Below are 14,162 nucleotides of genomic sequence, written 5' to 3'. Positions count from 1 at the left end.
ATGTTGTTAACTTTTAAATCTCATTCATGAGTAAATCAGAAACATTGAAGCGGGGGTGTATGGCTCGATGATGATTCATTAGGGCTTTAACACTCGATTTTAAGATTAAAAATAAGGAATACTTTGGTAGAAGGGAATGTGAAGTTCATGGAGGCTATCCTCATGATAATTGGCGAGGACGAGTCCACGTTGACCTGGGCTGTATGCATCTCATTTTTATTTCATGCTCAGTGCCCAGCGCAGCGTCTGATACATGGTAGCTGCTCACTATTTTTAGGAACAAACACTGAATAAGTGACCGCTGGTACAGATGTTAGCGGTGTCCTTGGACTAGAGGAACTGGATCACTTTCTACTCCTCAGCTTTACCACTGGGGAGTTCTCCCTGGGGGCCGTTTTGCTGCAGTGGAGATCAATTCCCTGAAAAACTAGAGCACAAAATCTTGATTAACATAGCCTAGCTATCTTTACTTATAATTTTTCAGTTAAGGTTACTTTGGCGGCTTTTGGGAGAAAATTCTATTTTGGAGAAGAGAGACATCATAAAAGGGTAAAGTTTTAGTTGAAAACAATAAGCCCAGTTCTGGGCTAAGTTTTGTCCCTAAAGGTTTTTAGCTTACGTCTCTCCATCACTGGCTCTGTGATTGGAGCCCTTAGTCAGTATAATTTTATGTTGCTGAGATTGTTTAGCTCTATCATTTGAACACGTTTTTATGAGTAAGAAGATATGTTCATTGGCTGTCATGGTGTATCGACATGGTGAACCAAAACTGCAGATCGAGTACAAGACACACAGTGCTCTTTATTTTTCTTGAAATGTGTCAGGGCTTTAAATGTTGACAAGCATCAAGGAAAAGGGCAGACAAATACAAACTGGAAACAGTCAAGTTGAAGCTGAAACATCCCTTCCTAACAATAGGAATTTGGCCTCTGAATGATATGCCTAGGAATTTAATCTTCTAAATTATTTAGGAAAGACATTTTAAAAAGTGTATAATATTGAATTTATGAACGTGTGTGAACTGATGCACTTTAGGAAGCGTTTAGATGAACAGAAGTGCTTGGTATATAAATGATTTTCCTGATGACCCACAGCTAGCTGGAAAAAAATCCCTTCATTCACTGCATTCCTCAAGGGTTCTTGTCATCCAGACTTGCAATGTAGATACTAGCTCTCAACAACAGTTATTTAACAGCCCTTCTTTTTTCAAGATGAATAATGTTCAATCCGTTTTCCAGGGCTTCTCTCTGTTTCTCTGGGTCTTGGGGTCCTGGTTTATATGTCCCTTCTGTAGAGTTTTTCCATCCTTCTCTCCAATCCTTTCTTTGTTTATTCCTTTATCAATTAATTTATGCCACAACTGTGTACTGAGTCCAGTTATGCGCCAGACCTGGTTGGGTGGAGGGAGGGTGATAGATGGTGAAGGATGTTACTAAAAAAGACAAACACTACTTAGTCCCTGTCCAGAAACCCTACAAAAGGGTGTGTTTTTGTTTGTTTGTTTGTTTTGGTACACTCCCATTGTTTATTGCCTGCAGCACACACAGACAATATCCGCTTTATACGCTACATTGCACACAGGAGACTGGCTCTGTCTGGGGTCTGCCCCGCTCTCTGGGTGCCAGGGTCAGTCACTTTATCTTTCTGTGTTTTGCTTTTTTTCTCTGTAACACATAGAGATGGATTCTATGGTTCTAAGATTCAAACCCTCCTGTGGTTTCTAGTCACCCGTCGGTGCATCCAGTGGCTCAGTGAACCCTTTCTCCCATGCAGGTGCTGAAAGCAAGATGAGCTACTTTGTGAATTCTGTTGTGAGCAGTCCTGCTCCTTATTCAGCAGCGCGTCCTACAGTGGTGGTAAGTGGGGTCCCTTTCTGGCCCTCCCCTTGCCCACCCTGCCTTCTCTCCTCCCCTTGCTTCCTGCATCCCGACCTCTGCTAGACAGAGGAGCCAGGGATCCAACTCCGAAGTTGGAATCGGCTTTGAATCTTCTTTGGAGGAGCTAATTTGTGAAATTATCTTTCCTTTTATCAGCCTATAAAGTAAAAATCCAAGACTGATGGATTGGCTGCGAAAGATTTTTTAGTGTTTGTGTTTCAGAGAATATGACTCGAACATGATTAATGGGTAAAACTGGGTGTTTTTTTTTTTTTTTTACTGCTCAGTTCATTTGGCAATGATTTTTCACATGTTGATCTACCTTAGACCTGTTCTTGGCATAATTTAACATATTTTTGGCCTCATAAAGTCACAAAAGGGGCTGGAGAAATTGCCAGGGAGTGGCTCCTCCTACTTCCCACATAGAGATTATTGTCCAAGGAGAGCCCAAATTACACTGAATTTTCTTATTTATTTATTCATTCATTCAGTTACACTTAATTTTATTTATTAATATAATTCAGTTATATTAATTTCAGGTGTACAGCATAGTGGTTAGACTTTATATAATTTATGCAGTGACCCCCCTGATTAGTCTAGTACCCATTATTGACAATATTCTCTATGCTGGTCTTTATACCCCATGACTGTTTGGAAGCTACCAATTTGTATTTCTTAGTCCCTTTACCTTTTTCACCCAGGACCCCAATCCCCCTTCCCTCTGGCAACCATCAGTTTGTTCCCTATATTTATGAGTCTATTTCTGCTTCGTTTGTTCGTTGAACACTAACTTTTTCTTAAAGATGATATTGTAGAGATTTGTTAAAATAAATAAGGATATGGTGATTTCAGGGCAAAAGGTGTCATTGACTTGGAAAAGTAGATTAAAAAGCCATCCTATGTTTATTCTCTTTACCAGCCTTGTAATCAAATTAAACAGTATTAATAAGCTGTCAAAAAAAGCAATACCACACACATTTGTATTTATTTTAGATACTGAAATAAAAAAAAATATTGTAAGTATACAAGTTGCAAGCATAATATTAAATTATCCTAGACAGGGTATCTGGAAATTATATGAGATTCAAAAACCAAATACTCAAAGTGCATATTTTTAACTAAAGCCCCCCCCCACCCCCCACCTCAACTGAATACACTGAATATTTTTAATGCGGTTTGAATGATTCCACTGGTTTCAAAACAAAGAACCTATTTACCCCCATCCCCAATCGCCATATCTGAAAAGCATTACCAACATGTGGGATCCTTTTCACTACAAATTTCAAAGTTGCTTGGGTAAAACCAGAAGGTTGTGTAAGAGAACTAAGTTATTGTTTTAGCACTTTCACTTATAACTTCTTTCTAGGCCTTAGTTTCTCCATCACTGGAACTAGTTAGGCAACCTTTTAGAACTCAGAACAAGCAGAAAAGTCCTTTAATTTCTTCACATATGCTCTCTCTAATAAAAATAAATAAGTGAATAACATTTATTTGTACAAACTCAAGTTCAATAAACCAGCTCCTGCAGATAACCTTCAACTTTAGACTGGGCTATAACAAATAGTCAAAGGTTTGGCAATTGTCTACAGGCCATAACCTAGGGACATTGACATTAGAGAAACTAGTAAATTGCACATGTTCAATCCCAGTTTGAGATTTCGTGGAAGAGTGAGCGCAGCTTCAGGAACTTTCCCAGACAAGGAAGTCAAAGCTCCCGGTGCTGAGTCTTCTCCGTCCTCCTGGAGCCTCTCTGTCTAGAGCATAACCAATGGTAATAATACAAGTTCTCCTGCCTCCTGCCCTGGTCTCTGATCTAGTTAGATTGGGCTACCAAAAAAAGAAACTATGCTCCAGGTATGACAAGTTTAAGGGTGAAAGGAAAACCATAAGGGCAGTGGGTTTTCAGCTGCATTAATTTTGCCCCCAGGCTTACGGATGGATATTTAATGATATTTTTGGTTGCCAAAACTTAGGCGATGGATATACTAGTGGCTTCTAGAGGGGAGAGGCCAGGGATGTAGCTAAACATCCCATAATACACAGCACAGTCCCCCACAACAAAGAATTGTCCAGTCCCGAATGCCAAGATTGAGAAGCTCTGGCCTTAGAGTAGCCACAGACCAGGTTTGAAAGCAGAATGGTACTCTGTGTACAGATTGGTCAAAAGGAGTCTTGGTACTTGTAAATTATTGCGTTAGAAAGTGAAATCTTAAAAAAGAAAAAAAAATTGAGAATATATTCATGTTATGGGAAGCTCTGGGGAGCATACTACGTAAGTTGTCCAAGAAACAGTCTTCTAAATCAGGCTAGGAATATTTTCTAGTCCTTGAAGATTACTAAATCTCAGATTCTCTACTTATACATGAGGTAGCATTAACATTCTTTGTTCATCTGCTGCACCAGAAGAATGCTTAAAATAGTCTCAGGGACAGTTGTAACATTGATGCCACCGTCAGGTAACAGCCATTTCACATAGAATTCACATTATCTGTCTCAGGGTCAGCTTGTCAAAAACAGGACACATGTTTTCCCTCTTGTAAGGTTAGCCCTTCAGGAGACTACAATGAATGAGGTGATGTCACAGCCGGGGAGGTAGAGAAATAACACATTTGGAAGTTGTCTGGCCATTGTGTGGGAGGGGGTGACATGTTCAGGTACTTATATGGGTTGCATGTCCGGGACCCTTTCATTCAAGAGGAGGAAGCGCTTTTTCCTGTTATGCTACCTCAGCAAGCCTGTAGAGAGAGAGCCCTGGAAGTCCCTCACACTGCTGGTCCCTTGTCCTCTCGTGCGTCATCCTCTCCTTCATGCCACTGAGCCAGCAGAGTTGGGGGAGGACAGGAATGGGAGGGATGGTCCGCCCCTAGTTTTGACCAAACATGTCCCCGTCCTTGGCTACCTCACAAGCAAAGAGGATGTGGGGAGGAGGTCCTCAGGGATTAGTGACCCCCAGGCTAAGCAAACTTTAGGAAGTTCCTTGAACGGATCAGAGGGAAGGAACAGCACTGCCTACCCACTACCTCAGAACTCCGGTTACAGCAAGATGGTGGGACAGAGTGACTGCCCAGAGAGTGTCAGACCAGAGGGAAGGCAGTGATCGATCCCCAAGACTGAAAATGAATATTCCAAAAGGCCAGAATTTCTTAGGATGAGACTCTGGTCTTAGGAAACATCCCTTGTGGGTTGAAGTGGGGTAATTGTATTGAAAATTAGTCATTCTTTCTAGATCAAATATTCTTCGCTTATAAATAGGGGGACTATATTTTTTGAATGAAAACAAGAGTTTCAGACACTGCCCGACAAGACTTTTTTTGACTTGCGAATTTATCATATGAATGATTTCCAACTTATATAAGTGAGATCATACTTATTAGACACTTAATTGCTTTGATTGCACAGAGTAACATGACATGAACCCAGGGCTATTTCAGACATATGATCACTGCATGAATAGGGGGTGGAAAAAATGCCTGAGTACATTCTGGATGCCAGCCTGGAGGGGGCAAAGAGGAGGCTGACAGCCACTGGCAGGTTTTAGGCCTTTGTCCTTCATGTGCTGTTCCAGTGGGACTTGAGGGACTGGCTGGTCTTCTGAATCTCCAGTGGGCAGAGGGCACTAGCCTGGCCACAGGGTTCAGCTCAGCGTGGTGCAAAAGGGAGCTCCAAACCCCTGCCCCCAGTTCCAAACCCCTGCCCTCCAAACCCCTGCCCTCAAAAGCCCTACTGAGGCTTTTGAGACTGACTGTGGGTCTTGCCAATCACGTCCTGATCTGAGAAATCCTCTTTTGGTCATTTTCTTTCTTCCTTCCATCGGTGATTAATTGATGGATGGATGTATTGATGGACACATAATTCTCTTTCCCCTCATGGCATCCTGGTGAGGTAAAAGAGGGACCTACCTTGTTCTTGCTTCTTTTGTACTAGGCATTCGACAGAGCTTTACGAGGCAGCTGTGGAATTCAGCCAGGCCAATTATCATGGAAAGCACTTGGGCTTTGGAGTCGGAAAGACCTGGCTTAAAGTCTGGTGTGTTATTCCTTAGCCATATGGCCTTGGACAAATTATGTCACCTCTCTGAGCCTCAGTGTCTTCATCTGTAAAACAGGCAGACCTGAGGTCATTGTGATGGCTAAATGAGAAATGCTTGTCCACTGCCTGCTACAAAGGTGACTTCAGTTACTTGCCTTTCCCTTACGTTCACAGTCTTTTCTCAGGACTTTGTGATTGTCTCAGGTGGACACAGGTAGGGAGGCGTGGAGATGATTCCACTTATTGTCCATACAAGGTGCTACCAGAACAATATGGGGCTACTGGGGGAACGATGATGGAGACATTCTTATTGAGAAATCGCCTTGCTTCATCACTCCCCTGCACTAGAAACAGCTCCCTTGCCACTAGATCAAAGTTCTCTTGTAAAGGGCTGTTGGTTTACAACCCCACTGTGTAAACAGACCTGGTTCTCTTATCTTGAGTAATTGCAGTTTAATTGGGCCTCCTTGGGAAGCAATTCACTTCTTACCCAGGGCTGTTTGGACACTTCACATGTCTCAGGATTCCAGCCTTTGAATGGTCACAGAGGAGTCTGTGCTGTCCCCACACAACTTGGGAAGGGCTTGTGCTTGTCACTATGAAGCTTGGCACAGACACCCTTTCCTTCTCTCTGGGAATCCTGGAGAGCAATGAACAAGGTATTGAGGGTAAGAGAAGTGGGAATGCACAAAAAGATATTTGGATTGTAAATGGAAACTGAAAAATAAATTTTTTTTGGCATTGCTTCGAATGGTGATGGTTTTACCCTTGGAGAGATTGCTGGAACATAATGTATAGGGAAACTATGTTTAGCCATAACTCTTAATGATAGAAAATTGGAAGGAAAAAAGAGGGATAACGTATATTTTTCCAGCATCTTAGAAAGCAGGGGTTTTCTAAGATACTGGGTGCGGTTGGCACAATCTAGAGAATTGCAGAGCCAGACTACAACCTGGAGACCATCTCCCAATATCAGGAAATTAAGGTCTTAGAGGTTAAGTAAATCGCCCGAGTTTACAAAGCGGGCAAGAGGTGAAATGTGGTCCAGATCTGGATTCCTGCGATGAGACACTACTTACTATTGAATTCATCTTAACATGTTTTACATATGTGGTGATACATAATAACTGAGAACAGACTTTCATTCACACATCTATATGCCTTACTTATGGTGATTCGGTCATCCCTGGTTTAGGAAAAGAAAACGAAGTCCATTTTGGAATTGCTGCCCAATCTTGTAGCCATGGCGAGCTTTCCCACCCTCGTCCCATAATGAGGCTCAGAGTCAGCCTCTCCTTCCATCTCCTGCACTATGGGATGTCTGTCTGATGCTGTCACCCCTGGAGGCAGCACCGGGAGTCTGAAGGCTCCGTGCTAAGGGAATAGAAGCTGACAAATTCCACTGCCTCACCCAAGATCTCTCGGCAAGAGAGTGTCAAGTCCAAGCTCCCAGGAGGGTCTGAGGCTCAGAGGCCCTTTGCGTTGCCCAGCTCTGAGCGGTAGCCAGCCTTCACTAGTGCCTGCTACAAGAGGCGGGGATGGTGGTTTCAGGCTGACAAGAGGAGCTGCAGTGTTGGTCACACTACCACTAACTGGGTATGCTGCTCCAGGGCCGGGCGGCCTGTTGGGGTCGACTCAGCTGTGGTCCCTATAGAGGCCAAGCACAGCTTTCCATTTAAGAGCAGAATTTGATATTCCCATCTCTATAGCACTCTCTCTCTGCTTCAGATTTTTCTTTTCCTCTCTCAGAAACCTGCGGTATGTCAAGTCTGCCCTTTCACCAAGGCCCAAGCCCATCACTCTTATTGTTTTAAAAAGCATTTCCTGGCCTTGAGTCTAAAATTAAATTGCCCTTTGAGAGTTTCCTATTTTGTCTGTTCCTGCCTCTCCTGGTGGCTGCACCACCCATACCTCCCCCTCCCTTGCCAGGAGTACTCAGGCTTCGTCCTAAGGTAGGCTGAGCACCAAGCTAAGAAGCATTTCTGTTTTGGCTCCTTCCCTTGTGCCTCTCGAGGGAGTAGGACAAGTGTTCCCCCCTGAAGCAGATGCGCCCACTGTCCTTCTGAGAACCAGAGATGCTCTCCCCTAAAGGTCTCCTCAGCATTGCCCACAGAGCCTCTCCGTGATATGTTGAACAATACTTGAAAGTAGGCGCTAGCTTGTCTAGCATCTTCTGAGAATGAGGAAGCTCAGACTTGTTTAGAAGTCTGCAGAGTTATTCAGCCCAGGGTGGAGGGGCAACTGCATGTTACGGAGTAAGAGGTTTTAAGTTGGGAAATTTTCCACTTATTGTGTAACTGTTTATTGAGCACCTACTATGCAAGAGCCCCTAGAATACTTCAGTAGCCAGTTACTTCTTAAGCTTCACTTTGTCTACTGAGGAATGGGGAATGTGGGATCAAAACAGTTTGAACATGGTTTTAGGGAAGAATGAAGACAAAAGAAATGAAGACCTTCGTACATTTTAAGGGGACATTGTATGCCATGAACCCACATTATGGTTATGACAACTTTTTAGCTCCATAGGCTTCTCCACGCTGAGGTGGTTCTTTATCAAATGAAGGTTGTCAGTCACAAGGTCAGGAGAAAGAATGTGGATGGATCAGCGAAAAGGAGACTTGAAGTTGGAAAGGAACTTGGAGATCATTGGAGCCAACGTCCTCAGGAAGCAAAAACTTAAAGAGGTTAAGAGACAGGCTGGAGGTTACAAAGCAACTTAGGGGCAGAGCAGGACTTGAACCCAGGCTTCCTGATGTCCAATCTTCTGTCTTCCTACAGAGCATACGAACATCTGTGACATTCCTAGAGTAATACAGTTTATCCCTGTAGATAGTAAACCACTGTGCCATCCATCCAGTGTTAACTCAGCTTTGCCATTGGGTGTACTTGTATCTTATAAGGAGCAGCTTCTAGAAATATTTATTGTGTCTTAGATGTTTATGGCCTTGCACCAAGGCTAAACCCTAGGATTCTGAAGTCGATCCAAGAGAAGACAAATTGTTCCCACAGAGTTTGTGCATGTGTAACACATACAGAAGAACAGTAAGGATGGAGTTAAGAAGGCAACCCCTGGACATTTAGACTCTTTGGCTAAAGAGAGAAACCAACTTGAAAAATAGATCATACATACTCATGGACAGGTAGACTCTGTTTGCAAGTTAGTGTAAAAGTATTACCCTATTCTCTCTTTTCCAATTTGGGGGGCTTTGGGGGGAACAAAGAGAAGGAAGACTGTGAGAATTGCAATGGCTGTGAGGTTTGGCAGGGTGGAGAAAGGTGAAGAGTTGTCACAAAGAGAGAGCAACGTGTGTGGAGAAGTGAAGCTCGAGGTTCCTGACTCTGAAGCACTGAGAAGTGGCACGGGGAGAGGTAAGGAATACACCAGATTTTACGTGGAGGTAGTCAGCTGTGAGGGTGGCCGTGAGCGCTGGCTCGCCTTTAGACAAGTGTAGGGAGAAGCCTGTGTCCACTGTCCTGGTTTCCAGACTTCCAGGGCTTCATTTCATTCATTTCCAGGATTAGAGACAGGAAGTGTCTAGGCTGTGGGCCTGTGTCCTGTGATAGCCTAGGAGACTCAGCACTGGGTGTGACAGAGCAGGGCAAAAGCGCGTGCTTTCCTGAGATGCCCAGGGGACCCAACCGCTCCAAGGCTGCCTGGCTCCTATCCTTTTCCTCACGGCCATGTGCCAAGTGCATCTGGCTCTGAAGCTGCCCTTGGCTTCCATGACACTGTACAAGTCCTTGGTTTTCTTCCTATGTCTTCACCTGGCCCTCCTTTGCTGTCCTCCTGTCCCCCATTGCTCCTCCCAATTGTAGGCAACATTATAGACCTGTTTTTGATCCTTTCTCTTTTCATTTTAACTGCCATTTTCCTTGACTGTGTACTCTAACTGGATCCTTTATGCTACCTATGTCTAACTTTACCCTTTCCTGTCTTCTCCTAGCATGCAGCCACTGTACGGACCCCTCCACCAAGGTGTTCTGCCATTACTCCATCTAAATGTAACCCAAGAAGTGAAATGTCTTACTTATGTACCTAAACTCACCATTTTCACTATTATAAAAGCAAGTAATCTGAGCATTACCTTGGATTCAATCCCCTTTTCTTTGTCTTCTAGTATTCATAAAATCATATTGATTCCGCCTTGGGAACATATCTTATATTTCTTGCTTCCTCTTCGCCTCTACACCCATGATCCTAACATGACTCATTCACTGTAACTGGACTGTTGCTCAGCTCTGGAACTAGGGTAGGATGAACGGAGCACTCACATGGGACAAAGCTTAAGGGATGCCCACCAAGTCAGTAATGAAGCTAAGTGATATCTGAATGCAATACTTTTAAAAATCAAATTAATGCAAAAATTATTATGAAAAAATAAGTAAGTTAACCAGAGTTCAGATTCGTCATGCTGATGGTTCCTTTTGGTCTCAGTTTCCCATGTGGCTCTGCAGGGCACTAGTACTGCCTGTGTCAGCCACGTCACCTTTTGCTCTGCCCAATCCATCGAACAAAGCTATCTACAATATATTGATTCACCATTCAGTACTTCTGATACATACAACCTCCAATGCCTTACTCTCGAAGCCTAATTCCTGTCTGGTATTCATGGCCCTCAACACTGATCTTTCTCTATCCCTCCAGCTTTAATCCTTACTAATTACCCTCTTATGAGCAAGCATCCTCATTGCCCCAGAGCACAGCTTTCCTCATGCTTGTCACCACCAAACAACACAGTCTTTATCTCTCTATATCATCTATCTGAATCTTTCTTATTCTTCCGTACATAATTGAATCTGTTCCTTTTCAACGTCAGGTGTGTCATCATCTTCTTCTCCTTTTGCTCTCCAGGCCCTTCGCCAAATGTTCTAGGCTAGATGTTACTGTCTTTCAGTTATTACCTTAATCTGCTTCCTCCAAGAAGTCTTACCTGATGCCACCCCCCACCCCCTTACACATCAGTACTTAACCCTGTCACATCCCTTCTCTGTAATTTCCTGTTTACTTGTCTATATGCTCTTAACGGTAAAGTTCATCTGGTGCTCATATTGTATTTTTAGCATCTAATATTATAATACTTGGCATGATACTGATTTGTTCCATGAATGCACAGTACCATAATTCATCTGCTACCTATCATGGGACAGCAGTCACCCTTTTTAGCAATCTTTACCAGAGCCACACAAGCTTCATGTTGCACAGGTAGGAGAAAAGGGTCTGAAATCAATTAGACCTGGGTTAGAATTCCATCTTCATGATTTTATTAGCTGTGTGGCCTTCGGAAATTTACTTGTCCTCTTAAAGCCTCACTTTGTTCTTCTGTAAAATGGAGATAAAAATACTAATCTTGCATGATTGTGATGAGGGTTAAATGCACACCACCTGGCATAGAGCCGGTATGGGATGCACATTAGTTTCTTTCAGTAATCGTCTGTGGGATGAATGAATGAGGATCTGTCAGGTAGTCTCCTCAAAACTGTGACCGGGACTGGGAGTGTTGCTTGCATCTCATTAAGTCACCTCTAGTTGTAACCCGGAAAGGAAGGTGTCCATGAAGAGACTGGAACTTGTTTTGGGTGGTGCCATTTTAAAGCAATGAGGTGAGGGCTGTGCTGCCCAGATTTCTGACCTGTTAATAACCTGCTTCTTTCTCCTCAACTGAGATGGTTTCACAATGAATTGGAACTGGCTGTGTGGTTATCTTGAGATATATGTCATTTTCATACTCTATGAAACAGGTATTAGGTCAGTTTGTGAAATGTCTAATAAACAAGCAGGTGTCTAGATGACAAGAGTCATGATGCTTCCAGGAGCGTCCACCACCAAACGTGTTTGTGGGTTATGAGAGGCTTGGTGCGTTATCTTCTCGTTTTTCAGTATAGAGTCCTCTGGTTCCACTGAGGACAGTTAAAGAGGAAATATATCTTAAAAATAGAATCCATTCATAAATTAATAAATGAACTGTCCCTGTCAACAAAGAGCTGGGTTTGGGCGCAGGAGAGACTCTATGAAAAAAGCCAACCATGTAAACTCAGGCTGGTGATGCACGTGGTTGTTAGTCAAAGGCTTCGAGTTGACTCCCCACATAGCCACGTTGTCATCACCCACGTCTGCAACCTCACTTTGTCCCTAACCCACTAATTCCTTCTGTCTTGCATCTCTCCCCTGCACACTGCATCTAGCTCATTTCTTTCAATAACTCTCTGCACACTACACTTTGCCTTCATTGGCCTTTCCTAAGCAGGAAAAGCCTAAACTTTTAAACCTGAATTCAAGTTCTCCCCAGGTTCCCACCACCCTAGCAAAGCCTGTGACCAATTACTATCTACCTGGATCCTACTTGTCCTAGCTATTGTCATCTTACAAGGATCTTCTGGTTTAGGCAAGCCATGCACACACTGACCCAAAAGGAGACAGGACCGGGAAGCTCAGAGTTTTCATTCATACCACTTAGAATCAAAATTTCCTCCCTCCAGACACTATTGCTACCACACTCTGATTCTTGACATTGAGTTTTGAGAAAGACTCCAGAGAAATATAAAAAGACGGAGGTAGATAGATATCGAGCACACAGTCTAGTCTAGAAAATGAGTTTCAAATTGATTTGCTGCACTGTATTGTTGAAAACCTACTTATCTTCTGGGTATTCAAAAGAAAATCTTAATGTCGTTGCTGTAGGAACTTATAATATTAAAATACAATGTCAGCAAAATAGTTTTAAGACCGAATTAAGGAAATGTGTTCTGGCTGAAGCTCAGTAGAGTGTTCTTGATGATTTCCCTAAATTTCTTGGTCCCAAACACAAAGAGCTAGCAGAACTGTCATTGCTTCATTTATATTCTGTGGTTCTCACCAGAGCCTCCTGCTAGCAGAAGGCCAAGGACATTAGCCTCTGCTATACAACAACTCAAGGCAATTCCATTCAGTCCCAAGGGTGTTATTACCTTCTCAGCATCTTTAGCTCAGTTTGCAGATGAAGAGACTCAAAGTACACTTCATTCAGTCCTAGTTTGAATGACTTTATGAATATTATGGAACACATGTGCACAAATTAATGTGCACAAGACCTCCTTCTAGATTTTGGGTTTGATTGTCATATTTCTCTGTGCCAATGTACTCTGTTCTGTTATTTTTACTGAGCTGAAGTGAACAGACAATTGCAAAATGGGGAAGAGAGTATAGATAGTGAATGATCGAATCTAACATAATAGGGCTGAGCTCTTTTGTACTCAAGGGGAGACAGGACACAAGGGGTTCTCTAATTTGAGGGTCTAACTGAAGGTTAGCAAGCTACTCTTTAGGGATGAGAATACCACCTGCGGAGTCACACTTTTTAATTAGCACCTTAACATCAATAGATTTAATTACATCAAATTCTAGGAGAGTTTGGTTTTCTGAACTGGAGGTTTTATTGAGGTAGAGGAACGATAAGAGAAGAGAGAAAGACTAAAAAAGAGAAAAAGAAGGTTGAGGGTGGGCCAGTATAGATTAGATGCCTAATCTCAGGTAGTCTACTTTCCAAGAATCTGCTGCCTCTACATTTATGTCTTAATTTTTAACCCTCTTGCCCAGTCCCAGAAATTTTAAGGGTCTCTTGGATTAAAAGAATACCTACCTTATACTAGTCTTCTCAGACACGGTTTTTTACATGCATTTTGTATAACACGTAATTTTATTACATGAATTTCATGTTTTATTTTGCTTTATGTATTCTTTTCTTACACACATTTCATTTAATCCTCCTGCCTCATGAGGTAGGTATTATCGTTCCCGTCTTAAAATTGAGTAAACTGAGGTTTAGATAAAGGAACAGGCCCAGGCCTGCAAGAAGTAAGTGGTGGAGCCAGAATTTGAATCCACGTAAAAGTGGTGTCAAAGGACGCGGTCTTCAACACCACAAAATATGGCCTCCCACATAGCACATTTGTCTTTCTTAAACTGTACTAGGTGGGTAGTATATTTTATGGATTTCATAGCCGATAAAAGAGTGGCACAAGTTTCCAAATGTTGAGAGAAATGGAAAATTCCTGTCTAGCAACCAGTATCATTAAAACCTATGTACATTGATTAACTGAAAAAATGAGCAATTATTATTATGCAGTACATTTTTGTTTTGTTTTTCCTTTGGCATTTACCACCTATTGGTTGGTTCTAGGATATTGGAATAAGTCTTATAAGAATATACTTTCATGGTATTTTTACAGAGTAAGAAAACAAAAAAAAAACCCCAAAAGCCAGGATTCCATGCATTTAAG

The 14,162-nt window shown here is 42.5% G+C and overlaps 1 protein-coding gene across 2 annotated transcripts in view; it reads left to right on the top strand.

Moving 5' to 3' along the window:
- Positions 1-14,162, top strand: part of ETS1 (ETS proto-oncogene 1, transcription factor) — a 120,302-nt gene that overhangs the window by 11,461 nt on the left and 94,679 nt on the right. For both annotated transcript variants that reach the window (XM_033097839.1, XM_033097837.1), the window contains exon 2: positions 1,774-1,856. In XM_033097839.1, coding sequence (XP_032953730.1) covers positions 1,788-1,856 — 69 coding nt within the window. In that variant the 5' untranslated portion in view covers positions 1,774-1,787. The remainder of the gene's footprint in view (positions 1-1,773; positions 1,857-14,162) is intronic.

This window comes from Rhinolophus ferrumequinum, chromosome 25, assembly GCF_004115265.2.
Source record: "Rhinolophus ferrumequinum isolate MPI-CBG mRhiFer1 chromosome 25, mRhiFer1_v1.p, whole genome shotgun sequence".
Taxonomy (NCBI): domain Eukaryota; kingdom Metazoa; phylum Chordata; class Mammalia; order Chiroptera; family Rhinolophidae; genus Rhinolophus; species Rhinolophus ferrumequinum.
The sequence above is the reverse complement of the archived record's forward strand: the minus strand, read 5'-3'. Positions and strand labels throughout refer to the sequence as shown.